Source organism: Vidua chalybeata, chromosome 29 (assembly GCF_026979565.1).
Source record: "Vidua chalybeata isolate OUT-0048 chromosome 29, bVidCha1 merged haplotype, whole genome shotgun sequence".
Taxonomy (NCBI): domain Eukaryota; kingdom Metazoa; phylum Chordata; class Aves; order Passeriformes; family Viduidae; genus Vidua; species Vidua chalybeata.
The window spans coordinates 3,245,219-3,272,786 of record NC_071558.1 but is presented as its reverse complement, the minus strand read 5'-3'; the positions used below and the strand labels follow the sequence as shown (position 1 = coordinate 3,272,786).

The window sequence follows — 27,568 nt, the reverse complement described above, 5'->3', positions numbered from 1 at the left end:
TTCCCGTCCCGTTCCTGCTTGTTCCGTCCTGTCCCATGTCCCGTCCCTTTCCTGCTCGTCCTGTCCCATTCCGTGTCCCGTTCCCATTCCGTGACCCATTCCCGTTCCAGTCCCATGTCCCATTCCGTGTCCCGTTCCCATTCCCGTGTCCCGTTCCAGTCCCATGTCCCATTCCCGTGTCCCGTTCCATTCCCGTGTCCCATTCCGTGTCCCGTTCCCGTGTCCCGTGTCCCGCTCCAGTCCCGTCTCCCTCTCCCATCCCGTCCCGCCGGTAACGGAGCACGCTGCCGCCAAAGCTGAACGCCGTTTAACAGAGGACTGATGATGAACGGACATTGTTAATTTAAAAGTCAAAACCGTCAAGACACGTTCAGCTGTCCCCGGCCGCGCCGGCGGGAACGGCTCCACTCCCATCCCCTACCAATGAACGGTTTGGGGTGCAGGAGGGCTCGGCCCCGCGTCCCACCCCCGCCATAAACCCTTCTAGGGACAGCCAGTGCCCCCAGCGCTCCCACACCTTGGAACAGACGCTGCCGTGGCTCCTCGTGGCATGGATGCCGAAATCCCTGCGGCGTCTGGCAGGGAGTCTGGAATTTAAGGTGTGAAGAGGGCTTGTTCTTCACCTGAGGATGGTGCTTCTGGTCTGGAAGAAATGCAAAGCATTCAACTCTTCCTCCAACTGTCCCAGTAGGAAAAGCAAAATCTGTAACCTCAAAACTGTAACAGCCTGTAACTGACAGCCCAACCCTCTGGAAATCATGCCAAAACTGCAGAGGTTTTGGGGCAGGCAGGTCCTCAGCTCAGAACTAGAGCCCAGAGGCACTGGTGAAAGCTTGTGCTGGGGGGATGAATTTCCTCCAGCACCATCAGGACCTGGAGCCAACCCACAAACCCCCAAATCCAAGGATTTCTGATCCTGCCTGATGGTCCTGTACAAAATGAGTTTGGAATCCTTCAGCTGGGCTTTCGGACATTTTCCTTCCTTAAAAACACACTGCCATGGGACTGCTAATGGAGCAGAACAGATCCTTCAAACCCAACAGTCTCGTGGAACAACCAAACAGGAGTGGAGAACTTGGGACAGCGGGAGATGGGCAACTAAAACGGCTCCTTGGGCTCGCTGAGCTTCCTCCTTTTGGGCAACTAAAACGGCTCATTGGGCTTGCTGAGCTTCCTCCTTTTGGGCAACTAAATCGGCTCCTTGGGCTCACTGAGCTTCCTCCTTTTGGGCAGCTAAAACTGCTCCTTGGGCTCGCTGAGCTTCCTCCTTTTGGGCAGCTAAAACTGCTCCTTGGGCTCGCTGAGCTTCCTCCTTTTGGGCAGCACCTCCTGGCTGGAGGAGAGCTCAGCCTGGTGCACCTGCCAAGGAAAACCAACACCTGGAATTACAGGAGCTCCCTGGGGTCAGGACAGGACACAGGACAGAGGTGTGACACAGCCAAAGCCTCACCCCAGTCCCTGCCCAGATGTGCTGCGCCTGCAGGAACATCTGGATGCTGTTTCCTGGCAGAACTGACCCACTGAAGGAAGGCTGGGATGTTTTCCTCCTGGGATGCATTCCTGCTGCCACAGCTGCATCGAGGAGCTGTGTCCATCAGGAACTGCAGCACAGGACAAGGAGTCGTGGGTTCAGACTGAAAGAGGGGGAAATTGAGGTGGGAGATAGGGGAGAAATTGTTCCCTGTCAGGTGGGGAGGCCCTGGCACAGATTATTCCATGGATACCCCATCCCTGGTAGTGTCCAAGCCAGGCTGGATGGGGTTGGGATGGTGGAAGTTGTCCCTACCCATGGCAGGGGTGGCACTGGGTGGGCTTTAAGGTCCCCTCATCCAAACCATTCCATGATTCCAAGGCAATGCTGGCTGTGCCCCTGCACAGTCCCATTCCAGGAGCAGCTCTGCACCCTGCAGAGGCTGACTCTGACTCTCCCATGAAAAGATGACAATGAACCTTTAGCTCCGCTGTCCTTTTGGTTATTTAAAGCAATTGTATTTTGTTTAATAAATTTATTATTAAGTCCAGTAAACTCTCTTTGAAAAATACACAGGGATGGTGAGCAAACAGAACAACCTTCTCTTTTTTTTTTTTTTTTTGTCACATCACTGAGTAAGAAAAAGCACTGAATATTATTGGTTGGAAGCAGGGAGGGACCTTAGAGCTCATCCAGTGCCACCCCTGCCATGGGCAGGGACATCTTCCACTGTTCCATCGTGCCCCAAGCTGGCCTGGGATACTTCCAGGGATCCCAGGGACAGGCACAGCTTCTCTGGGAATTCCATCCCAGCCCCTCCCACCCTCACAGGGAACAATTTCTTGTGTAAAAGAAGAGAGAAAAATTCACCCCACAGGTTTTGGAGAAGGATTTGCCCCTCACTCAGCATTCCCAATATTCCAAATACCTGGTGAAGGCCCCCAAAACTTCCCAGAGCTGCAGCTGCCAAGCTCAGTCAGTGAAGGAGCAGCACAGATGTGAGGCCCAAATTCCAGCCTGGACACAACCTCTGCTCCAGCTGTGCCAGGTGGGAAGGATTTGGGTCCCCACAAGCAGCACTGCCTGCCAGACTGACCCAATTAAGCAAATAAAAGGCATTTTTCTTGGAATGGAGGAGTCACAGAGGTGAGGTTAAAATTTTGGCCCAGTGCTTCCCAAGTAGAAGCACAAGGAAGCACTGGGTGAGCTGTGCTGGGCATCTCTGCTGGCACAAACTCCCCTGGCTGATGGATCAAACCAGCAGGAAATTTGGCTAAATATCAACTAAAACTAAGGAATCTTTCTCAACCTGTGTTACCTGCACTGAGTTAGCTTCCAACTCTTTGGGACAGAATTCTTTTTGACAGTGTTGAATTGAATGGGAATTTAGGAAGTGATGAGAATTTCATTCTGTCAACAGCAAATGCATTCAAGCTCTGAATTTTATTCACTGTTTGGAACAGAAATGATGAGAACTAAAGAAAAACTGATACTAACAATGCAGCTTTGGAATATCTTTCCACTTCTTGTCCTGCTCTCTGACACAATCAGCTCAGACGTTTTACGGGTCAAATGATCAACCTGGAATCAGAAAACAGATTTTGCAAAAAATACACACTGGAGAGCACAGCAGGGCTCAGTGCTGGGGCATTCACTGTTCTGTGCAGTGCCTGAGCCAAAACTGAAATATGGGGGCATTTAAATGGTGATAACCCATGGAAATCACAGCTTTTACAGCTGGGTGTGCTGGAGGGCCCTGGCAGAGAGAAGCATGTGCTGGTTTTATACAGTAAAACACTCACACTTACCTACAGCTATCCTGTTTTAAGAAATCTTAAGGACCTGTGTGAATCAGTCCTCCATGTATAAATGCCACCAATTTCTACATGCAGGGAATATAACTTGAGTTATAAACTTGAATTTTTAAGTTTTAATCAACTTTTAGACAAGCTTTGGTTTGTCAGAATTAGCAGTGGAATTCCCATTAGGCAGTTTATTAACATGGAAATTACATTCCCCTTTTCACTCAGAAACAGTCACAGCATCTGTTTGTTTTGAGAGCTGTATTTCAGAGGAACAGCCTTTTGTCAGTGCTTTAGAATAGTTTTGGAAAACACCAGGAAGTGAAATGTAAAGGAATTTTGTTGCTGGAAATAGTGACTGTGGGAAATAAGGCTTCAGCAGGTTACCCATGAATCACTGAAGGAGGGAAGGAGCTGCACAGAAGCTCCAGTGAAAGCTGAAGATCACAGGGCAGAGTGCTCCTACCTGAGGATTGGAAACATGGGGGGGAGTCTGGATCCATCCAGCTTCCTCTTCATGAGTTGAATTCTTTTCTGAAAGAAGGAAAGAATTGGAGAGTTAAATAGAGGTGTTAACAGCACACCAACAACCCAGAGCAAACAACACCAGCTGTGCACCAGGGAACACTTTATAACTGCTGGGAACAGACTGTAGACTCCAGTTCTCTATGTCCAGCTTTGAACTAATTTAACTCAGCCACTTCCTATCCCAACCTCCAGCTCACTGCAGTGCCAATTTACACACAGGATCTCTGGAAGAGCAGGTTTGATCCCCAGCTCCCTCACACACCGCCCTGCTGAAGGGATTTGACTCAAGCCTGAAGCCCCAGGAGCCTGTGTTGTGCTGCAGGACAGGGAAAAGGCCACTCTGGGCCAGCTCCTGCCCTACCAGCCCCAGCCAAGCAGCAATCCCAGCTGCAGAGCCCCCATCACTGCCTGCAGCTGCAGGAACAGGCCCTCAGGGGGAACAGGCAGTTCCAGGCAGTTTTTTGCTGCTCCTAATTCATGCTGTTTTCTAGGATACAGATAGGAGCATGGAATGGTGAATGGGTGACTGTGCATCAGCTGTGGAAACAACAGAATTATTCCAGGGTGACAACTGTGTTTCCCTGTGCCTCATAGTTCCTGTAAATAAAACATTTGCCAACTCCCTAGGACAAGAAATTTTCTGGATTTCTGCATGGTTTTGGAACTTTTATGACTCTTTAGAAGAATCAGACACACCTTCATGTGGTTATTCCAGTTCTGCAGCCTACCAGCATTGTCAAGACAAAAAGTCTGATCTACATATGCTGTTTCCTACACATTTCCACCGTTATTTTTGAACAGCATGGAAATGGCAGCTGGTTTGGCAAAGCTGCACATGTTTCTTCTCAACAAAACCCCAAACCCAACATTTGAAATGCTTTCTGTACAGCAAATGGGTTCCAGATTGTCTGGATGCTTCTATACAGCCTCTCCAGGAGGAGCAGATCAACAAGCAGCAATTCCCTCTTCAGTTTGTTTGGCAGCAAAGTTCAGTCTTCAGGCCCCTGGGCTAAACTGGGAAATGTGAACACAAACCATCCTCTGCTTTTCCACCTGCTTTATCTAAAATCTGAAAAGGAAGCTCCTGAGATCCCTGAGGACCTCATGGATCCCTTGGTGTCTCATGTTTTGAACTGGAGACAGTCTGGGTCCACATTTTGTTGCTCTGATTAAAAACCAGCAGTGGGGAGTTTCCAGGGCTGGAGGAGCCAGGACAGTGATTTACTGACAGATTTTATTTACAGTGTTAGGAAAAACACTTGAGGAAATTAATGTTTGTGTGATTCATACTAACAAAAATACTTTGCTAGAACTTGTACTTATTAAAGTTCCTCTACAAGGAAAGGCTGAGAGAGTTGGGATTGTTCAGCTTGCAGAAGAAAAGGCTCCAAAGAGACCTCAGAGCCCCTTCCAGTACCTAAAGGACCTCCAGGAGAGCTGAGAGGGGCTTTGGACCAGGGCCTGGAGGGACAGGACAAGGGGGAATGGCCTTACCCTGCCAGAGGGCAGAGCTGGATGGGATATTGGGAAGGATCTGTTCCCTGTGAGGGTGGAGGCCCTGACACAGGTGCCCGGAGCAGCTGTGGGTGCCCCTGGATCCCTGGAAGTGCCCAAGGCCAGGCTGGAGCCACCTGGCACAGTGGAAGGTGTCCCTGCCATGGCAGGGTGGCACTGGATGAGCTTTAAGGTGCCTCCCAACCCAACCCATCTTGGGATTCTATTCTGTGATGGCAAAACCATTCACCTGCAATTCTCAAAGTGCTGCAGTACACAGGGAACGGGCAGCAGGTCCCCAGAGCACGATCAGCTGGAAAAGGCACTCACAGGAAGCAGCACAGACAAACACAGAATCGTTCATAAAACAAAACACGTTCTGCTGAGGTTGCTGCTCCAGGAGCAGCAAGCCAGAGCCACGAGCAGCTCCCTCTGGAGGTGCTGCACCGGGGCTACCAGAACACAAAAACTCCTCTACCCTCAAGAGCCCCGGTGCTCTCAAGTCCTCCACAGCCCTGGGCTAAAGGTGTGGGATTCTGGGCTAGTGCAGGGAAAAGGTGACTAAAAGTGGGATTTCTGCTGAATTGAAGCCCAAAAAGCTGAAAAAAAAAAAAAAAAAAAACAAACCACTAACAGACCCAGACCACTGGTTTTTGCACAGAGAATTCTGTTTCTCAAGACTGCAATAATGAGCTCAACAGTACAAAACCTCTCTGAGTTTAATATGCAAGCTAAATATAATCAAAAACTGAATAAATCAGTAATTATTAGTAACAAAAATAGTAGAAAAAGCAAATAAAATTTATTTCTAAATATAAACCCCATTCAATTTAGTTTATCTGATAAAATGGAACAGATGATCAGAATTTTTGGACAGTAACAGAATTTCAAACAGTAACACGAAAATACATTAACCATGTTTTAACGTGTTAACATTTGTTAACTGAGTGCTTCACAGAATGAAGCTCTGATAGAAAATATAGGTACAGTCATATGTGAAGAAAATAAAAATTTGAATATAGAAAATTGAGGGCTTGAATAATATAATATAATAGATAATATAAAATTATAATACATTATATTAAAGATATTATAAAAATATAAGATTGAAATATATAGACAAATATTACCTGGAGCTTCTGAAATATTCACATGATTCTTATCTTCCACTTCATTATCCAAGACAGGATCCTCCTAGATCAAGGAACAGGTCTGTCACTTACTGCAGACACACAAGGAAGAAGGTTTCTACTGAGGTGATTAAGGACACACTTATTAGATGGATTTGTGGTGGAATAAACTGAAATAAGTGATTGTGACTGTGAGGTTCCATCTGAGCCCTGTGCTGGGACACATGGCAGTGTCCCCATGGCAAAGCTGTCCCTCTGCTGCTCACCCTGCTGCTCCTCGTGCTTGAGCAGCGACTGGCTGCAAACTGGAGCAGTAAAATTAAGGGGAAAATGGATTAAAGACATATTGTCCTGCTTAATCATGTCTGAAAATAGAGGGGGTTATGGTTTACACATAGTGAAATAATAATGGACTTTTTCTAGATTATATACCACAAAAAAATTCAAAAAGCTACACAAAACAAAGTCTGTGCTCTTACATTCATGTCCTGGCTCTCTTCTTCTGGGTCATCTCTGCTCACTCCACACACCTGGAGAGGCTCAGCAGTCTCTCTCTGCTTTAGGATGCTCTTATCAACATTCTCCATGCGCTGTTTCTCAGTTGTAATTTTCAGTTTCAGCAGATGAAAAGGTGTTGGCACTTCCCCCACGTTCAGGTACATGGGCTCCTCCTTAAAGAGCAGCCCCTCGTCCTTGGCCTCCTTGAACCCTGGAGGTTGGTAATCAGGGGGTGTAACTGCAAAGAAGTTAAACGTGTTACAGTGAAATATGTTCTTGCAAAACTCATTTCAACTCTTTTCCCCTTTAAATACGGAGAGCTACTGCAAAAAAACGTGTGTGGGGAGGGGAATAATCAATATTCAGTTTGGAGTAAATGAAGTTCTTTTCTCTTTGCACAACAGGCCAAGCCCTGTTAAAGCTCTTTGGAAGAGGTTGTAGATACAGAGAGAGAAAACAGAAGCTCTGATTTGTCATTGTAAGGCAGTAGCACACTCAGAAAGCAGAGCCAGGTATTTGGACAGTCATCAAACTAGAACCAGGCTGGGAAATTATGCTATAGCACGACAGACTCTGGGAAACTCCAAATGTTTTAAAACCCAGCCAAATCCAATGCAGTCAGTGCCAGGATTGTGTTCCTGCAGTGAGATCACATCCCTTCCCCTTGGGTTTCAATCTGTCCTGAGAAACAGGCACATGTGAAATAACCTCATTTAACAAGTCCCAGCAGCCACAAAGATAATACACTAAATATTCCTTTGGATTGCTTTGCAGAGCCTGAACAAATCAGGGTGACATGGCAGTGTACCCTCATCATAGTACAGGAGTTTCATGGTGAGGCAGACATCGTTGGGCAGGGGGCTCAGGTTCTGCATCAGGATGTAGATCTTGCGGATGAGGAGGATGCTGGCCTTCTTGGTGTCTGCACAGGTGATGGTGGAGTCTGACTTGTCCTTGCTAAAACCACACAGAACTCAGATTATTTTTGACACAGATTTCCATCGTCTGTTTGTTAACAGACGATGAACATGAGAAGCATCCTGTTTATTGCCTGAGCTCTGAGATGGAGCACTGCAATTCCTAACCCTGCCCAAGTGCTGCATGTCCTCTGATCTCTTTGGGAGATCAAACCCTGGGCCAGGGACATCAGGAGAGTTTAGGGATCAGCACCTGGCACCAACTGCTCTATCCTACATCACACAGTGCTTAAACACCCAGGGATGCCCTCCCCATGGCTGGGGATGCCCAGTGTCCTCACAGTGAGCTCATCTCAGCAACGGGAATCCACCATGACTGAGTTGTGTATCACAACTTACATTTCTATTGCAGTTTTGGTTATGGTACTTCCCATAATTTCTGCTAAATGAGGAATTCCATGTAACATTCAGTATCTTCAGATAAGTAAATCTGGTGTGAAGCTTCACCTCCTACACATAAAATATCTCAAATATCCTCACAGAGTATCAGACTCTAACATTGAGTATCATCTTCTGAGTGGATATTAAAATTATGAGCATAATCAAACAAAATGATCAGTTGTATTTTAGTACATCTAAGCTAGTAGTGTATGTTGATAAAATTAGTCTCAAAATGCAGAATTTAAAAAGCAAACAGATGAAATGCAGAGCTGTGACGTTCAGGTGTGTCCAAGGGACATGGAACAGTCCCAGGGGCTGTACCTGCCAAAATCCAGGAGTGGCCCATTGTGGGTGTACTTGAACTTGAAGTGGTAACACTCTGTGACTGTCTGCAAACAAAGCCACTAATTATTAAACGAATCCTAAACACTCCTGCTGCAGCTCTGCTCAGTAATCTATTAACCTGTAAAGGAAATAACTACAGCCCAACTCCCATCCACTTACGTGTGCTGAATACAGGTTCCTAATCCTCTAACAATTAACAGTAAAAATGCATAAAACTCTTTAAAACATAATAAAAACAATGGATTCTTTTCCAGGAATCATCATGATGAAGTATTTTGAAAATCAGCTGAAGTTTTTAGCACACAATATTCCAGTTTCAATCGCTATGAAAATGTTTCATATGTGGAACTGATGTGGTGACACCCAGTGGGTTTTGTGTTTTCCACAAAAGTCCCATAAAGTTGTTAGGCAGAGTCAGGATCTCACTCTGAAATGACATTTTGGTTTCTTGCACAGCCTGAGAATACTCAAATGCAATTTCACACATGGCAATTCCCACTGACTCCAGTCTTTTTACAGCTGGTATTTCAAAATGCCCTTTTTTTATAAATGTGCATGTTAAATATTCCTGCTGGTACACACATTTCACTATATCCATATTATCATCAGTGAGATATTCCAGCAGATTTACCTGAGGATCTTCTGTCTGGGTATAGACCTATATTTTTAAAGAAAACAGAGGAATCAGAATGAGAACTGCACATCCCTCAAAGAATGTCCCCTAAAAACATGTCCCTGCCTTTCAGAGATACTCACTGCTAGGACAATCTGTCTCAGCTGTCAGGAACATAAACAGAGGAAAAAAAAAAAAAACACATAACATTAAATATATTTCATTGTCCATTTGTGCTGCCCAAGCTGCTTTGTCTCTAGCTCTAGAATCCAACACAGGCAACTAAAGCCTGCTGGAAGAAAAGCCTCTTCCTCTTCACTCCTCTTCTGTGGAGGAGAGGATTCAGCTGCAGAAGAAAACACCCACAGATCTCTGTCTTTCTGTGCTGCTGTTTACAAGAATTTTATGCAGAAATGCCTGTGCATCCCACACTGCAGCTGAGTGAGCTCAGCTACTCCCTGAGCAGTCCTACAACTACACTGGCAGATTGAAATAAACATTTCAATAGGACTGAAATGAGACTGGAGGACTTACGTATTTCTTCTGCAAGGCATCATAGCATCCTAACATCCTGCAAAAACCAAATAACATTGGCCATCTACTGCTAATTTTCACTTGTTTTCCACTAAATCAAATAACACCAAAACAATGAAACTCTTGTGTTTACTCTTACTGTATTGGAGCAATAAATAACACTTATTCCATCATTCTCTTATTAGCAGTGATACAAGCAATGACTCTCTTTGTAACACCAAATCACCCCAACCTCTTGAAAGAATAATTTAAAATATAACCTGTAGGTAAATCAATTAAAAATATAATCTGTAGGTAAACCATTTATCAGTAAAAACATATTGCAATGCTTCAAACATTTTCCAACACATGCATTCATTAATCAGGGGAGCAACTTGGTCTGGTTGCAGGTGACCCTGTCCACGGCAGAGGGTTGGAAGAAGGTGAGCTTCAAGGTTTCTTCCAACCCAAAGCATTCCATGATTTCATCACAAATCAGTAATTCAGCTGAACAGCAACATTGCTGAAGCACAAAGGAGTTATGACCTTTATTTTTTAGATGTTGACATTTCCTTTTTATACAACACCTAAACAGGGAATCAAAACCTACCCTATTTTACTTTTCTGACGTTCCTTTCAATTACAGTCAACAAACAAAAATAGGGTTTGGTGTGAACGTGATGCTGGGGCAAGAAAGGCCACTCCCAACAGGTACCACAGCCTTCCCCTCAAAACCAAGGAGCCTGTCCTGCTCAGCCTCCACAGGCTGCTGTGAGGGGAAGGAGAACTGCACTGCCCCTTCCATTTCCTCACCCAGGGAAGATCCATGAGGAAATTCCAGCTTTTCCCCTCCTTCACTTTGTGACAGCACATGGCTGATTCCATCTTTGACACCAACTCTCAGCCCTCAAGCCTAAGCTTTGCTAAGTGCAACTGAGGTTTCTGTTGGGTTTTTGGTGTATTTTCTCTAATTTCTGCTAAATGAGGAATTCCATTATCTTCAGGTAAGTAAATCTGGTGTGAAGCTTCACCCCCCACACATGGAATATCTCAAATATCCTTGTCCCAAAATCCAAACCCCTCAGCACTGCCAGGGGATGAATGCAGCATCCCTCCCACACCCTGTACGAGTGGGCAAAAGAGGGAAAAGGACCTTCATGGAGGTAACAAAATACAGGAACATGTAACTAAGGCAAAGGCCTCACAGAGGTTTCTAAAAAGCAAGGAGAGCACCTGGAACAGAGCTCCCAGTTACTGGGGCAGGAAGAAAACCAGCAGAAGCAGCTGCAGTCCCAGGTGACAGTCCCAGCCAGCTGTGGCAGTGCTCAAGCAGGCAGACTGTCACTGGCAGCACAGCTCTGCCTTTGAACACTGACAGTGCCACTCTTAACAAATCTGTGAGTGAGATCTTTAAATTCAACATGCAAAATGGTGGCATCGAGTTTCCTGAGCAACTAGAGAGGAACTACTGGTTACTTTTGCATTTCTGTGCACCCTTGAGTGCTCATGAGCACCCAGAGGAATGAAGCATGCAAATACATAGTGTTAGATATTTAGTACTTATTTAGTAAATATAAAGCATAGTCACTCTGCAAACAGAGATTTGTGCTCTCCTAAGCCCTGAGCTGAAAACCTTTCTGGAAACACGAATGTTACATCTGTGACACAAATGTAGGAGAGAACTTTTTGCCTTAAACTGGAAAAAAACCAGGAAGGAACCTTTGAGCACGTGCTGAGGAAGTGTTACCTGTGTGCTGGAATCAACCTACCATTTCACCAGCTGGGTAGAGCCAGGACAGTTTTTGTCTTCCCGCAGAATTTTGACACAGACATCTCAAAAAAAAACAAAAAAAACCACCACACACACATTTACTTAGGACAAAGTGAAATGAAAAGTTCATTGCCTTAAAGTACATATGAAGAAGAGACTAAAATTAACATTACTGACAAGCGTGAACATAGTTTTAATGCTGAGTTAGCAGCAACAATATTAACGGAATTATTAACAAAATATTAACAAAATTTAATTAATTCATTAGTGAAGTTTCCTTTACATGCACCAAAATGACGTCCATTCATTAAAATGACCAAGTGGCTTTAAAACACAACTCCATGACAACAGTTTTTTTGCAAATTTTCATGGAAACAGCCGCTTACCATCCATGTATCTGGTTCCATAGGCACTTTCAGGGAAGATTCCCCTCAGGTACGTGATGCAGGACACTGCCACTGCCAGGAGCCTCTTCACCAGCATCAGGGATTGCTGCTCCGTGGCTATTTTCTTGGGAAATACAACTGCACTCTGAAAATCACAGCAAGAAACCAATTAATTTTTGTGATTTATAAAGATAAGCACATTCCTTACACTTGGTGTTACAGTATTTGTAGGACACAGCTGGTTTCTACCAAGCATACGACGACAAAGTTCAGATTATTTTTCAATTAATTTTTTTTCTATATATTCTTTATTCATAATTAAAAGACTGAATTAGCCTGCTATTTACACATTAAGAACTATCAGAAAGCACCTGGGTGCACTGTTCCAGCCAGAACTCCCCCATTTTTCTCCCATTATTGTGCTGAAATACACAAACAAAACCGTACCACAGAACTCCTTTGCTTCTGAGCAGTTGCCATTCTGCAGAGACTCCTGTGCCTGTCAATGAAGCACCTGCATTAGCACCTGGCTAAGGAAAAGGGCAGCATCTCCAGCTTCTCCAGGGCATTCCCTGGATTTATAAACACCTTCTTCAACCTACGGGATTTTCAAAGGACCTTATGAAAAGGCTCCCCACATTTCAAACACCACCAGACTTGAGTTGTTTTCATCTGTAATTTAAATGGGTATGGGAGAAACAGAACCCTCACCACGCTGAGCCTGATTCCACACAAGCCTTCCCCCCAACTCAGGAATATCAAAGGCACCCACGCCTGAGGAAAACACCTTTCCCAAGTTAGCAATGAGGTCTGGATCAGGAAGGGCACCGAGCTCCCCTCAGCAATCCTCCATAAACCCCCCCGACGGCAGCAAGCGGCCGAGTCAGGCCCGCTGTGAGGCAGGAGCCGCCCCCCAGCAGCCTCAGCCCAGAAACCACCACCTGCTTCCTCAAGGGAAACTGAGGCAAACAGAGGATGAAAGCGCGAAGACACAATACTGCAGAGCAGCGCGGGGCGGCGGGCAACAAAACTCGGAGGCTAGGTGTGGGTGAGCTGAGAGATAACGGAGGAAAAACCGCAGGAGAATGTGAGGAGAGAGAAGGCAGATGAAGGAAGGCAGACGCCCGCCCTCACCCTCAGGGCGCCTTTTGCCGCCCTCGCCCTCAGCGGGCGCTGCCGAGGGGCCGTGCGCAAACGCAGGGGGCGGGGCCCGCCCGCAGCCAGCGCCGCGCGCGAACCGCGCATGCGCAGCCCCCGCGGTTTCTGTGAGGGCTCGGGGGGTTCTGGAATGTTCTGGGCTGCGAGGGAATTGCAAAGATCTTCTGCTTCCAACCCCTGGCCCTGCACTGACACCCCAACTGAAGCGATACGCGGAATAAATAAGTAGACTCCGCAACCTGGGGTAGTTATGAAGTGGGTATTGTCGGCGCCTGGCACAAGTTTAATAATTAGTGGCTTTGTTTGCAGACAGTCACAGAGTGTTACCGCTTCAAGTTCAAGTACACCCACAATGGGCCGCTCCTGGATTTTGGCAGGTACAGCCCCTGGGACTGTTCCATGTCCCTTGGACACACCTGAACGTCACAGCTCTGCATTTCATCTGTTTGCTTTTTAAATTCTGCATTTTGAGACTAAATTTTATCAACATACACTACTAGCTTAGATGTACTAAAATACAACTGATCATTTTGTTTGATTATGCTCATAATTTTAATATCCACTCAGAAGATGATACTCAATGTTAGAGTCTGATACTCTGTGAGGATATTCACCTGCATTTTACAATAAAGTACCAAGATGCACCCGGCCGTAACAACCTTTGCCTTATTGCCTTTGTCTCCTGTTGTCCTTTACTAAACTTTTCACATTTTCACAGGAGACTGAAGGCGTTTTTCACGGGGGGGTTGAATCGGGCGATCCCCGGGGTCCCCGACCCGCGCCCCGACCCGCGGTGCCACGTCCGTGCCCACGGCAGCGGCCGGAAGTGGCCGCGCCGTCCCCATGGCAACGGGCGGAAGCGGCGGCGCGCGGCGGGCGCGGGGCCGGAAGTGACGCCCGGGAGCCGTGTCGGCCATGTCGGCGGGCGGCGGAGCGCAGCGGGACGCGGGGGCCGCGGGCGGGTGAGGCGCGGCCGCGGCGGCTCGGGCGGCCCCGGCGCCGCGCGGAGCAGCGCCTCACCCTCCCTCTGTCTTTTCCAGGCGCCGCAGCAAGTGGGATCAGCCCGGCCCGGCACCTAATTTCCTCCTCCCCGGCACGGCGCCGCTGCCCGGGCGCCCGTTCCCCGGTGGGGGCGGCGATGGCGGCGCCGCCGTGGCCGGGTCCGAGAGCTCCGCGGCGCCCTCGGGAGCGCTGGATGCGGCCGCGGCCGTGGCGGCGAAGATCAACGCGATGCTGATGGCCAAAGGGAAGCTGAAGCCGGCGCCCAGCACGGCGGACAAGGTGGGCGGGCGCGGGGGTGTCACGGCAGGGTCCGGGGACATCGGTTCGGGAAATTGGCTGCGATAAAAGCGGTGGGAAATAATTTTCAAAATATTTTTTAGCGTAACAAAAAGCACTGGATGGCTGTGAGGTCAGTCCGCTGTAAGACTACCAAAGCCACCTGTAGGGAGGTAAAAAACTTTTTTTTCTCAGAACTGTAGAGTATTCTGAGTCGTAAGGGAGCCGCGAGGATTTTTCCTGAAGTGTTTTCCAGAGAGCAGAACCGATGGAAAAACTGCTGTGTGAAACAACTGCTTTAAAATAAGGGACCAAATGATTTTTGTGCCTGAAGAAGTTACCAAAGTGAGCTGTATGTCCAAGCCCTAAGCATCTTGTTCAGCCTTCGCTGAGCCCTGCCCGAGCCTGGTTGACCCTGATGAGCTCAGGCAGTTGGACTGGATGCTCCCTGTGTTTGTCTTAAATAGTCTCTGAGTTTCCTATTCTAAAGCAAGTGTAACTTAAAGCTGCTTTTCCAGTTCCAGTCACAGTCTTGTCTTGCTCTTCTGCCTGTCCTCAGCCTGTGCTAGAGCCAAGTTTAGAAGCTGTTTCAAATTTCATGGAATCACAGGGTGGTTTGGAGCACATCTTGTCCCACCCCAGCCATGGCAGGGACACCTTCCACTGTCCCAGGTGGCTCCAGCCTGGCTTTGAACACTGCCAGGGATCCAGGGGCAGCCCCAGCTGCTCTGGGCACCTGTGCCAGGGCCTGCCACCCTCCCAGGGAGAAATTCCTTCCAATATCCCACATAACTTTGCCCTCTGTCATTTTAAAACCATGGCCCCATGTCCTGTTACTACATGCCCAGGGAAAAAAAATCCTTCTCCCTCCTTTTTATAACCCTTTAAGCCCTGGAAGGGGCTCTGAGGTGTCCCTGGATCCTTCTCCAGGAGAGCTCTCCCAGCCTGGCTCCAGCCCTGGGAGCAGCTCTGTGGCCTCTGGACTCCCTCCCTTCCATTTTTGAGGACCCCAATTTCCATCCAAACTTGTTGAAATAAAAAATTAACAAGAAGAGTGTGGGTTTTCTGGTGTTGTGTTTCCTTTTTCACGCTGTGCCACTCTGGGGCTTTGCCTCGTGAGGCTGCACCCAAAGGAGTGCTCATTTTTCCATGGGATTTACTCACAGATTAAAAAAAGAGTGGGGAATTTCCCCAAATTCTCCTTAAATTGCTTCCCTGTCACTGCTGGGGCTGAAAGCACCCCTGCAGCCCTTTTCCTGTGCCAGGTTTAGCAGCAGGTGTTTTTTGGAGTGTTGCTGTCAGGAACCCCCCGTGGAAATGATGGGATTTGCTTCTCAGTGCTGAACAATCCCCCCAGAAAGGGTGCAGTCCCCAGCTTTAAGGACACATGGCTTGGTTTCAGGGATCTCCATAGTCACAACCCATGGAAGTAAAATCCATTTGCTGACTGGCACTTTGAGACATCCAAAAATTGGCAGATGCTGGTGCTGTCTCATTCTCCCAGCTCTGTTTTTGTCACAAGCTCTGGTGGCACTCTGGCATCCTGTGACAAACTGTTTTGCTCTGGGAACCATTAATGAAGTAATTAATATGCATTTGGGGTGCCAATTTTTATTGCACAGATTTATTTATTTTTTACTGTAGTAACAAATATATATAATCTGCATATAATTCTTTCACTGCATATTTTGCTTTTGGTAGAACACGTTCAGTGATGGCATTTCCAGAGTAATTAACTCTGCTGACCTTTCAGGTTGTGAGGGGATGGAAATTAAGGAGCTGCAAGTTAAGGAATATATTTTTTTTAAGTGTAGAATGGAGCAGTTTAAAGTCAGAACAGTGCCCTGTACTGGAGTCCCTCTGTAGCTGCCTTGTGGCTCTCCTGCAGGTGCTTCAAGTGGTATTTTCGAGAGTGGATGGGTGATCCTGGAAGGTTCTGGTTTTTTACAGAGTCTTGTTTGACCTTTATTAATGCTTTTTCTCTTTCAGCTAGGTCTCATAAGCTCTTAGAGATAAGCACTATACCTTTGATAGCTCAGCTACCTCAGGTGGCATAAAAGAAATAGGATGGCTTTTGTGACAGTGTTGGAAACAAAAAGTTTTAATAAAAGGCAAAATAAAAAAGCTCTTTACAGAGAAAAACCGAGCCAAGGCAAGAGGTTCTTGCTCCTGCTAAAACACTTCACAAAAGGGATTTACTTCTTTTGTTCTCTTCTTTGTCTAGTGAATTGCTCAGGTGGGACTTTTTGCTCTTGTTTAATTAGCTATCCTTAAGTTTGAGGTGAAGTCTCTAAGGTCTTATGAGATGTTTTTTAACTAAATTGAGGAGAGAAACTTTTTGTCTTTTTTCTTTTTTAAGGGGACAAAGGGTAACTTGTTTACTCCATCAACAAAGAGCACATTCTTACTTTATGTCCCCCAAATTCATTTCAGGATCTTCAGAAGGCTGTGCTAACTCTGTACATTGAAAAGGTCTTTGTGGTAACTCCCAACTCTTCCACTGTATCTTCTGAATCCGTGACTGTGGCTTTTTATTTCTTAGCCTGACACAAAATATTACACCTCTGTCTTAAAGATGGAGGGGAGTGCAGTGTGGATGAGTTCAGATCTTGAGCAGAAATTCTAAATTCTGTCTGTAAAGCCTGTTGAGAGGAGCAGGAGCTGCAAACATGAAGTACACATTTCATTGGCCTCTCAGATTTCTGTCAGAGCTGCCAACTGAAGTGTGAAACGCTGAAACTCTACAGCTCAGTTCCACATCATGTACAGAGCAGAAACATTAATTATTCTATTAATATGTGCTGAAGATAAATCCAGTGTGCTTGTTTGGGCTGTGAGGAGGCAGATCAAGCAGTAATTCCAATGTGCTTTCCACTAATCTCTGTGAGGATTTTGCCTTCAGCAAGTGCAAGGGGTGAGCAAGAAGGACGTTCAGCCCTGCAGTTTGCTTTCCTGGCATCACTGCTTTCCACCCACTTGTGCAACTGCTCCTCTTTGAAGCTGCAGGCTCTGGGAAAAGGTCCAGCTACGAGTAAAAGCAAAGATGACCTTGTGGTGGCAGAGGTGGAGATCAACGACGTCCCCCTCACGTGCAGGAACCTGCTGACCAGGGGCCAGACCCAGGATGAGGTATGTCCCACAGCAGCTCTGCTCCCTTGGCAGGGAGCTCTGGCCTTGCATGCCCCTGGACGCCGTTCTCCTTGTCTCTGGGGAGAGAAGGTGAAAAGAGCTTGCAGTGAACTCTCTTCAGAGCTTGTTTCCTTCTGGAGCACTCCTGTTTTCTAAAAGCACTTGTTGGTTTGTTCAGTAAATTGTTGTATTGATGCCTCGCGTTTTAGTTTTTGTGTTTTTCAGGTTCTGTGCTGCTTTAGTGTGTGGGTCTGGGGTTCATATTATGGGATGGTGAGCTCTCTGTGCAGAGCAGGGAGACAAAACAATTCCTTCTCTAGCTGGGGACCAAGGACAAATGATCCAAACCTCAGGCCCAAGAGCACAAACCACGTGGGCTGGAGAGAGGAAAACAATCAGGATGGGACTGCATGGGCTAAAGCTGGAATTGGATAATTAAATCCAATATGCAAATGGAGCAGAACTTATAAAAGTGTGAGACCCCATGACCAGTTGTCCATTTTTGTGACCATTTTGGTTGGTCTTGGGTGTAGCCCTGGCTGGGCTCTTGTGCTGCCCAAGGTGATCTATTGATTCCTCCTAATAAATCCCTGCTTTATTCTTTAGCTCTGTCTAGCCTGTGTTCTAAATCAGCCTTCACAAGGCATCAGCATTGACTTCAGAGCCAACATCAGTCTCTTAGCACTTTATTAATGATTTCTGGGTTTTTTACAGCAACACTGTTTAAATTTTGGTGTTGTGGGTGTGCCCTGTTTGTTGTTGGCAGGTGTGTCACTGGGCTTTGTACATGTTTTGCAGATCAGTCGTCTGAGTGGAGCAGCTGTCTCCACTCGAGGGAGGTTCATGACTGCAGAAGAGAAAGCCAAAGTGGGACCTGGGTTTGTATTTCTTTTTTTGGAGGTTCTGCTTCTTTTCTCCTGAGGTGACAAAGTGCTGGGGTTCCTGTTTGGTTGGTTCTCCAATAAACTGGCCATTCTGGTGGTCCTAGCTGCCTTATACTGCTGGGCTGAAATAACCACCCCAGCCATCACCCTGACAGATCCCAGTGCGCTCAACTTCTCCCCACAGAGCACTGCAACTTCCAAAATACAAATTTCTTGCTGCTTTTAGTTAGTGACCCATTTATGTGAGCAAGCTAATTAAGTTTTTCAGTGGTGTAACTTTTCTGAGTCATCATCAACTCCTGAATCACATTTTCAGTGCAGAGCTTTTCTGCCTGAGCACTGTGATACTCAAGGAGTTTGTATTCTCTTATCTGGAGGGCATTTCAGATTTTTGTGGAAGACCTTATGTATGTAATGACTGTAATATAATTAGGTTGGATCCATTATTATTGTGTTGTCTGTGGGTTTAATTGAATATTTGACTTTTTTTTCCCCCAGAGATCGTCCTTTGTATCTTCATGTTCAGGGTCAGACACGGGAGTTGGTTGACAGTGAGTACAAAATATTCTGTTTTTTCTCTCCCTGTTTGTGATAAAGGGTTGGATTTGAGTTATAAACACCTTGGTGGTGATAACAGACTCCATTCAAACATTGATGCTGAGATCTCTGCTCAGAAATCCCTGAGGTGCCACGTACTGCATTCATCAGGAAATTAAAATTTTGGGTAGACTACAAGGAAGGTGGGGGGACTGGGCAGCTCTTATCTCACTGATAACACACTGAGATCCATGGGAATAGCTGTGTGACAGGGACACCTTCTACCAGAAGTGACAACAGAGGGCCACATCTGGTGCCACCTTCCTCCTCAGACAGGGCCATCCCAGGGCACAGGACTGGGGCCAGGTGGCTCTGGGCTACCCAGGCAGGGAGGCTCCACAGCCCCTCTGGGCTCTGCTCAGGGCTGGCACTGCCCAGGGCAGCAGTTCTGCCTCCTGGGCAGGGGCAGCTCCTGGGCTCAGGCCCTGCCCGGGGCTCTGGGGCCATCGCTGGGCCTGGAGCAGAGCCTGGGGCTGCTCTGCCCTCCTGACACAGGGATGGACAGACAGGGGACACAGGGACACACAGGGGGACACAGGGACACACAGGGGACACAGGGACAGACAGGGGACACAGGGACACACAGGGACAGACAGAGACACCCAGGGACAGCCAGGGCTGAGGGCTCCTCTCACTGGGGCTCCTCTCCAGGCTGAGCAGCCCCAGCTCCCTCAGCCTTTCCTGGGCAGGGACCCTCCAGGAGCTCCCTGTCCCTGCTGTGCTGAGGGTCCCAGAGCTGGGCACAGCACTCCAGAGGTTCAGCACTGCCTGGATCACTCCCTGACCTGCTGGGAATGCTCGTCCTTGCCCACCCCAGCACCCCAGTGGCTGCCAAGGCACAGTGCTGGCTCAGGGACAGCTTGGTGACACCCCTCAGATCCTCCCCAGCAGGTCACCCAGAGTCTGTGCTGGTGCCTGGGGTTGTTCCTCCCTGACCTTGCCTTAAAACATTGGCCCAAGCTTTATCAGGATGGAAATGGAGAAGAAATTCTGATACTTCAGTGAATACCTGAGCTGGAAGGGATCCACAGGGATCATGAGTCCAGCTCCTGGCCCTGCACTGACACCCCAACAACCCCACCCTGGGTATCCCTGGGAGCAGTGTCCAAACCCTCCTGGAGCTCTGGCAGCCCTGGGGCTGGGACCATTCCCTGGGGAGCCTGGGCAGTGCCCAGCACCCTCTGAGGGGAAGAACTTTTTCCTATATCCAGCCAAAACCTCCCTGACACAGCTCCAGGATCCCTGGAGATCCTTTGTGATCCCATACAAGGATGCTAACCCTGGGCCCCACTGGAAGCTGCAATCCTGTCACAGAATATGGAAAACAACCCTGTCCTGTCACAGTTTGGTTGCTCTGGGCTGCTGAATAAGAATGAATTTCATGTTCTCTCAACCAGGAGCTGTTAACAGAATCAAAGAGATCATTACCAATGGAGTGGTGAAAGCAGCCACGGGCTCCAGCCCCACGTTCAACGGAGCCACAGTCACTGTCTATCACCAGCCAGCCCCTATCACTCAGATAACTCCAGCTGTTGGCCAAAAACCTCCATTCCAGTCAGGGGTGAGTGATCCATTGATGTGGGTTTCATTGAACATCACTGCTTACAAGATTCGCCTTTTGCAAAGCAGACGTGTCATGCTATTTATTAAAAAAAAAAACAAAACCAAAATCACAACACAAAATATGAAAAAAACACCCCAAAAAAATCACTCCCTGCTTGTGTTGTGAAATCTGGAGGACTAGCAAGACTGAGTCTGGAGAGTGAGACTCTGGTGCCAGTGGCCTCCTAAAAGAAAAAGGATGGAGAGAGCAGTCCTACTTGCAGAAAAGCACAGGGCTCACTGTGCCATCTGACACTGAACCCTTCTGTCTGTCACAGCAGTGAGATGCCTGCCCTCAGTGAAATTAGAGTGAAATATTAAAGCTTTTGCTGTTCATTTACAGATGCATTATGTCCAGGACAAGTTATTTGTTGGGCTGGAACATGCTGTTCCCACGTTCAACGTGAAGGAGAAGGTGGAAGGGCCTGGCTGCTCCTACTTGCAGCACATTCAGGTTGAAACTGGTGCCAAAGTCTTTCTTCGAGGGAAAGGCTCAGGTTGCATAGAACCAGCATCAGGCAGAGAAGCCTTTGAACCCATGTACATCTACATCAGGTATGGGGGAGTTAAAAAAAAAAATCCCATTAAAAACCCATTTAAAAAAATCCATTTAAAAAAATCCATTAAAAAAAAATCCCATTAAAAATCCCAGTGGCTGGTCAGGAATGTGCCTTAATCTTTAATCACCATGGGGAATTCTTAATTTGGACTGATTTAATGCAAATGAAATAAGTTTTTGAACCTGGTTTGACTTTAGAGGTGTCTCTAAAGTGATAAGGATGTAACCATATAGTGATGGGGCAAAGAAGGAGCTCCCAAATTTGACAGAAAAGTTTATTCTTACGAGTTTGGTTTTTTTTTGGTTTTTTTTTTGTGTATTTTTTCAGTCACCCAAAGCCAGAAGGTTTGGCAGCTGCTAAAAAGCTGTGTGAGAACCTCTTGCAAACAGTGAGTAACTCTTACAAATACGAGATTTCCGAGCCTTTTGTAGCTTTGGGATGTACATTAAGGAATTCTTAATGCTTTCAGCAAAGCTGTTCTTGTGTCTGACTTGCTCATGGGTTTTTCCTTCCAAGTGTTGCTATCTAATTCTTGTACAGAGAATAAACATTTCTCAGGAAGGAGCTGAGAATTTTAGGGGGAAAAAAATGCAAATGCTTCCTGAGCAGAACTGGGGGTGAGGACAAGGGAATGTCTGACTGCAAACATAAACCTACTTTTTGCTCATTGCTCCAGCTCCCCCTGCTTTGATGTCCAGAGCTGCTCTCTCTGCTTTAGGAAAGATAAAGTGATTGGTGTAGGAAAAAAAATTCTAGAAAATCTCTCACATGTACACAGAGAATCTTCAATTTCTCAGCTTCTCCTATGTGAATGAAAATAAAGTCCTGGAGAGTCTTTCATTTAATACTAAGATAATACTAAGATAATGGGCTGCAAAATCTCTTTTGAAAAATATTTGGAAGCTTTTTTGTTCTCTGAGGCTCTGTTGTAGTAATTAATTTGCCACTCTCTTTCCTATGAAAGATTATCCCATAATTTACACAAATCTGCCACAGAGGCCAGTAGGATCAGGGGGATGTTTATTGGGGTTTTGGTGGGTGGATTGTTATGTTTGGGTTATTGCTGTCCTTGTGCACAGTGTGTTCTGTAATCAGCATTCTCTCACATGGTTATGGGGAATTGCATAAAGGTTAGTATTTTTATTTTTAATGTCTAATCTTTGAAATTCTTTGTAGGTTCACGCCGAGTACTCCCGATTTGTGAACCAGATAACCACTGCAGTTCCCTTGGCAGGTAAATATCAGCTTTGAGACTTCAGCCTCTTTTCCATTTGGAATTAAACTGGCTATTTTGTCAACTGTGGCAGAACTAAGATACCCTTTCTCCCTCTCTGCAGGCTTCACCCAGCCAGCCACAATCAACAGCGTCCCTTCCCAGCCCTCCTATTACCCTTCCAACGGGTACCAGTCTGGTTATCCTGTGGTTCCCCCTCCTCAGCAGCCTGTCCAGCCTCCCTATGGGGTACCAGGGATAGTCCCCCCTGCAGTGCCCTTGGCTCCTGGAGTCCTCCCAACGCTGCCCACGGCCGTGCCCCCCGTGCCCACGCAGTACCCAATACCTCAGGTCCAGCCTCCAGCCAGCACTGGCCAGGTACTGCCCAGGGGCACTCTTTGCTGTGTAGTTGGACACTTAATCGCCAAGAAAAGACTTTTGTAGTTCTTCTTTAGGGCTTTATTTTTGCCTTTTTTGTTTGTTTGGGGTTTTTTTTGGGAGGGTGTTTGGGTTTTTTGTTATTATTTAGCTGATCCTTCCTTCTAAGCAACTAAATTGTTGTGTTGGCAGCTTCCTACTATATTTTTCCTGTTGTGTCCTTCCTGATCTATTAATGTTCTAAATATTCTATATTCATATTATAAACTACACCTGTCCTCTTAACAGCAAGGACATTTTAAGGGGTGGGGGCTCATTTCTGAGGAGCATCATCACACTCTGTGATGCCCCTGTTTAAGTTACAGCTGGGGATTAGTTGAGGTGTGAGCATTCTCTAAATTAAATCCTTGTTTCACCTCTTTGGTTGTGAATTTCCCTCTAAGTTCTCTTAGATCTAGAGAAGCTATCTGTGTGTTCTGCTCCTTTGTATTCATTGAATGAGTATTTTACATGCACATTATCAAATTTTCTTGTGTTTTCTCTCTGACTTGTGCCCGGCAGAGTCCTCTGAGCGCTCCTTTCCTTCCTGCTGCCCCAGTAAAAACCAGCATGCCAACTGGTACCCAGCCCCAGGTCCAGCCCCATCCCCAGGGCCAAAAGAGACGCTTCACCGAGGAACTGCCTGATGAGAGAGAGTCAGGACTGCTGGGATACCAGGTGGAATAAAATCAGCAATTTTCCTTCCCTCACCCAGGCAGAGAGAGCGGGGTTGGCAAGAGGTTGTTGTTAGCACAGGTTGTTGCAGCAGTTGTGCAGGGCCTTGGGCAGAGGGCACTGCTTGTTCCAAAGCACAGGGCTCACACTTTGGTGTCTCTGAGTGGATGCACTGCTCTAAAGCTGTGGCTTTAACTCATTCCAGCTGCTTTCCATCCCTCAGCCCTTCCCAAATATGAGTGGTGCATCCAGGTCACAGACATGACAAGAGCGTGTGACTGCTTGGCTTAAAGGGAGATTATTTGGGGGTTTATTGGAATTTTTGGGGTCTTTAGATGGGCTTTTTGAGGGAGGGAAATACAATAACTTCTAGTTTTTCCCATTTACCTTGCAGGTTGCACTTGAGAGGATTTCAAGAAGCCTAGTTTAAAAGCTTATTTATTTAGGTAGTTAGATGATTTTAAGAAAAATATTTTTGAGTTCTTCCAATTTGCATGTGAGCAAAGGGAGTGTCTGTAAATGTTTCTCTGATGCTACACCCCTGCCACAGGCAGAGCCCTTAATAAAAGCTTTGCCTAGAGGCAATAAGGAACTGCCTGTGTGTTAGAGCTAATGTTAGAATCTGGAGCAGACTCCTGTGGCATGAGGTCTGTTCAGTGTTCAGAATTAGCTGACTGAGGAGGTAATAGATGATCCATGAAGGGAGCAGCTCTCTTTATTGTCCTGAATACTGACAAGGTGGATTAGGTGGTGAGGAGTTTTCCAGAGTGGTGCTCAGGTGTGTTTCCCACCACGCTGCCCTCAGTATTTTTAGGAGAAAGCATTCTGTGTAGCAGTGGTGATTAGAGATTCCTTCTGCTAGTTGGCTCTGAAAGGTTGGGTTTCCTAACAGTATCATTAAGGAGCTGTAGCTTTTGTTGTAGTTGTAGATTTGCTAATGCCGTGTGTTTTTCTGCTCATAGCATGGACCCATTCATATGACTAATTTAGGTACAGGCTTCTCCAGTCAGAGTGAAATCGAGGGAGCCGCGTCGAAGGCAGCAAGTTCCTCAGGAAAGGAGAGAGAGAGGGACAGGTGAGTGAGGAGTCATGGCCAGGCTCTCCTGGTTCTGATGCAAAGCTTATTTCAGAGACGTGTTTCATGTTCTCTTCTGGGACTTGGGGATTTTTTGGTTGTGGGTGGGTTTGTTTTGTATTTTGGGTTGGGTTTTTTTAAGGACAAGGGATGCAAGTGTTACCTTTTGATGCTACAGAATGAAAATGGCTTCATTTCCACTCCTACCTGAGTCTTTGTGTGGGTCTGGTATTTTGCTACTGTCACATTGTACTGTCACATTGTACTGGCCCTAGCACAGACCCTCAAAGGCCACCACTTGTTACTAATTCCATCTTGGACATTGAGCTGTGGTTGTAACTCCTTGGATATGGCCATTCAGCCAGGTCCTTACCCCTCTAATCATCCATCCATCCATCCATGATCCATCCATCCATGCAATTCCATTCCATTCCAATCCATTCCTGTCCCATTTGGAAGTAAGAATGTTGGGAGAGGACAGGCCTTGAGAGCTCCAGGTAGGAGCCATCAGTCACTCCAGTCACAGTCACTGGATGAGTCAGGGAATTTAAAGTTCAACTCCGCACGCCAAGGTCTGAGTTAGGAATTTGATTTTTATTACTTTTGACTCTTAGCTTGGTTTAAAAAAGAAAAAATATTGTTTTAAACAGGCAGTTGATGCCTCCGCCAGCTTTTCCTGTCACTGGAATGAAATCGGAATCGGAAGAAAGAAAAGGTGCGGGGTCTTTACCAGGCAACCATGGTGAGTACAATGGGTCAAATGCCCTTGCAAGTCCTGTTTCCTTTCCCAAACGCTTTTCTAAGTCCAGTTTCCTCTCCCAAATGGTGCTGGTTTTAACATGTGTCTGAACTGGTGGTTTTTTTGGCTGTTCTGTGTTGAAGTGCAAAGCAGGTGACACTGCACTGCTCTAAAATCACTCTAAAATCACTGGTGCTTGCTGTGGTTATACACACAGTTTGATTCTCAAAGCTTTAATAAATATCTGTGTGAAATGAGGGGAGTTTAGTTAAGTGAGGGACTAAAGACAGGGAGATTGGACCCATCAGGCAGCACAGAATGTGGTGGGGTTGTTTTGTGGCTTTGCATTGTGAGCAGCTGCCTCAGAGGCACTGAGGAGCGTGGGGGGAATTCTGCTCAGGTGGGGATTTACACACATTTCTGGCTGCAGACAACACAAGTGCTGTCAGGATTTCACCTTTCCTGTCACTCAGCAAGGGTTTGAACTTGGTCAGACTCGCAGCTGTTGAACTCTGCAGGCAGCTCAGTGCTTTCAGCTCTGCAGGGACATCACCCAGCCTGGTTAACCTTAGTTCTTCTGCAGTCTTGCTCCCAGACATTGCTCTCCTGTTAGCTTCCTTTTGAACAAAATTTCTACTTTTCTTTACGTGTTGATCTCTTTAACGGTGAAATTGCCCTCACTGAGAGCCATTTGCTAACTTTACCTTTTCTGTGTGTTTCTTTCTTGTTTCTCTGTTCTCTTACATGGTTCTGATGGATCACATGGCTGTTGCTGGTGCTGTTTCCTGTGGCCTTCGACCTTGGATGACCATTGGCCTTGTGACCTCAAAATGGTGTCCAACTAACAATTTACAATTAACATCTTTTTTTATTATTATTAACTCGTTTTGGGGCATTTTATCTCTTTTTTGTTTGTTTTATTTTTATTTTTTCCTTCTTGGGGGGCTGGGGGTGCTTGTTTTGGTTTCCCCTCCCAGATCATCAAGCCAAGAAGATGAAAACTGCAGAGAAGGGCTTTGGATTAGTGGCCTATGCTGGAGATTCATCAGATGAAGAGGAGGAGCACGGTGGCCATAAAAACGCAAGTACTTTTTCACAGGGCTGGAGTTTGGGGTACCAGTACCCATCCTCACAACAGCGAGCTAAACAACAGATGCCTTTCTGGATGGCACCATAAAAAAACTGCACAAGAGTTTTCATTCATCTGGTTTTTCCCCTCTAGCAATAATGCATGTATATTCCAGAATGGACTTGGCAAAGACGTGTTGTTTTTACATTTGCAGAAGCCAATTTCCCCTTGGAAGGGCTCCATTGTTTTTTAAATCCTCATTTTGGCAGTGTATTTGTCAATTTTAAAAAGGAATATTTGGAGTAGCATCCTGACTGGGCTAATCCCTTGTGCAAGGGAGAAGTGATGTAAAGAGGAACCAGGGAAGCCTCTTGGGCCATGTTTTCCATTTCTCCCAGATAGCTTAAAGGGAAGAGTCAGTGACACTGACTTCACTCTGCATTTGCATTTTTGGAGTGCTCCTGCTGTCAGCCCCAGTGATCTACTGGTGACTCAGCCTCAGTTTTGGACTTTTACCAGAGGGAAGGAACATCCAACCAGCAGTCATAAAAAACTTGAGCATCACATTTGGAAAACTTGTTTTTATTTCAAACATCTCCTGTAACTCAGCTTGGTTTTATTTTGAAACATGATTTTACCAATCCCACAAGTTCTTCTAGCCAGATGTTGGGGTGGGGGGATGCTCAGGTTTTTGGATAGGTCCACTTTGCTCCAGGTGGACTTGGCACTGTAGCCCTAGTGCTGAATTGTTTCCAGTCACCCTAGGACTCGCACCAACCCAGCAGGAATTCCTTTTCCAGAGGCTCACCCCCATCTCTTCCCTCATTCACTGGATTCCACCAGAGCCAGAAGGTTCCACGGTGGTTTCCCAAAAGGCAGCAGCTCCTGCCTCATGTGCAGAAGCTGGGAATGAGTTTTTGGACTGTTGTTTCTGGACTGTTTTGGACACGAACTGAAGCGGGGGCTGAGTGGGGTGGGCTGGTGCAGACAGAACTCTTGCGTAGAGCAGTGACACGGGGACTGCTCCAAGGCACTGGGCAGTTTTTGGGACAGGAGCTGTGGTTTTGAGAAGGGCCTGTGTCACTGCTGCAGCCAGGATGGCTCACCTGTACAAACCTCAGCTTTCTGATGTGTTGTAAATAATTAGAACCATACTTTCATTATAAATAAATGTATAAATATTCTGCTTCCCGCCGCTGCTTTGGGTGAGGTTTGGAGCCAGAGATAAGGATGGGAGGAGATGTGGGGCTGGGGGTCCCAAGG

General features: G+C 46.6%; 2 protein-coding genes and 1 non-coding gene across 13 annotated transcripts; 2 read left to right on the top strand and 1 right to left on the bottom strand.

The window, feature by feature from the left end:
• Positions 1 to 319: 319 nt before the first annotated feature.
• On the bottom strand, positions 320 to 13,888 carry HORMAD1 (HORMA domain containing 1). 8 transcript variants are annotated; one of them, XM_053966788.1, is made up of 14 exons: positions 13,044 to 13,123; positions 12,357 to 12,408; positions 11,910 to 12,054; positions 11,522 to 11,585; positions 9,774 to 9,810; positions 9,383 to 9,403; positions 9,258 to 9,284; positions 8,603 to 8,670; positions 7,732 to 7,880; positions 6,905 to 7,161; positions 6,426 to 6,489; positions 3,740 to 3,807; positions 2,969 to 3,052; positions 320 to 1,359 (listed from the first exon to the last, which is right to left on the bottom strand). In XM_053966788.1, exons 2-14 carry the CDS (start codon positions 12,387 to 12,389, stop codon positions 1,279 to 1,281), a joined length of 1,098 nt encoding a protein of 365 aa, XP_053822763.1. In that variant the 5' UTR covers positions 12,390 to 12,408; positions 13,044 to 13,123; the 3' UTR covers positions 320 to 1,278. The 8 variants fall into 8 exon arrangements, with proteins under 8 accessions (XP_053822763.1, XP_053822770.1, XP_053822764.1 ...); XM_053966795.1 differs by having other exon boundaries at positions 320 to 643; XM_053966789.1 differs by lacking the exon at positions 13,044 to 13,123 and adding an exon at positions 12,851 to 13,037.
• KHDC4 (KH domain containing 4, pre-mRNA splicing factor) lies at positions 13,183 to 27,491 on the top strand. 4 transcript variants are annotated; one of them, XM_053966786.1, is made up of 14 exons: positions 13,183 to 13,322; positions 14,108 to 14,348; positions 17,346 to 17,474; positions 18,273 to 18,352; positions 18,857 to 18,909; positions 20,353 to 20,516; positions 20,901 to 21,112; positions 21,445 to 21,505; positions 22,294 to 22,351; positions 22,455 to 22,708; positions 23,270 to 23,425; positions 24,385 to 24,497; positions 25,148 to 25,239; positions 26,214 to 27,491. In XM_053966786.1, the coding sequence occupies exons 1-14, from the start codon at positions 13,318 to 13,320 to the stop codon at positions 26,411 to 26,413; spliced, it is 1,818 nt and encodes a 605-aa protein (XP_053822761.1). In that variant the 5' UTR covers positions 13,183 to 13,317; the 3' UTR covers positions 26,414 to 27,491. The 4 variants fall into 4 exon arrangements, with proteins under 4 accessions (XP_053822761.1, XP_053822760.1, XP_053822759.1 ...); XM_053966785.1 differs by lacking the exon at positions 13,183 to 13,322 and adding an exon at positions 13,971 to 14,029 and having other exon boundaries at positions 17,352 to 17,474; XM_053966784.1 differs by lacking the exon at positions 13,183 to 13,322 and adding an exon at positions 13,971 to 14,029.
• Positions 20,687 to 20,815, top strand: LOC128801421 (small Cajal body-specific RNA 4). Its single transcript, XR_008435187.1, has one exon. It is a non-coding gene; the product is annotated as a small Cajal body-specific RNA 4 (non-coding RNA).
• Positions 27,492 to 27,568: the final 77 nt, after the last annotated feature.

Excerpts from the sequence above, each read along its gene's own strand:
- HORMAD1 (XM_053966788.1), bottom strand. The coding sequence starts at position 12,389 with ATGGCAACTGCTCAGAAGCAAAGGAGTTCTGTG. Across the intron at positions 9,811-11,521 it reads TCTACCCAGCTGGTGAAATG|GATGTTAGGATGCTATGATG; the intron begins GTAGGTTGATTC and ends TGGTTTTTGCAG. Across the intron at positions 3,053-3,739 it reads CCCATGTTTCCAATCCTCAG|GTTGATCATTTGACCCGTAA; the intron begins GTAGGAGCACTC and ends TTCTGATTCCAG.
- KHDC4 (XM_053966784.1), top strand. The coding sequence starts at position 13,983 with ATGTCGGCGGGCGGCGGAGCGCAGCGGGACGCGGGGGCCGCGGGCGG. Across the intron at positions 23,426-24,384 it reads CAGGACTGCTGGGATACCAG|CATGGACCCATTCATATGAC; the intron begins GTGGAATAAAAT and ends TTCTGCTCATAG. Across the intron at positions 24,498-25,147 it reads AAGGAGAGAGAGAGGGACAG|GCAGTTGATGCCTCCGCCAG; the intron begins GTGAGTGAGGAG and ends TGTTTTAAACAG.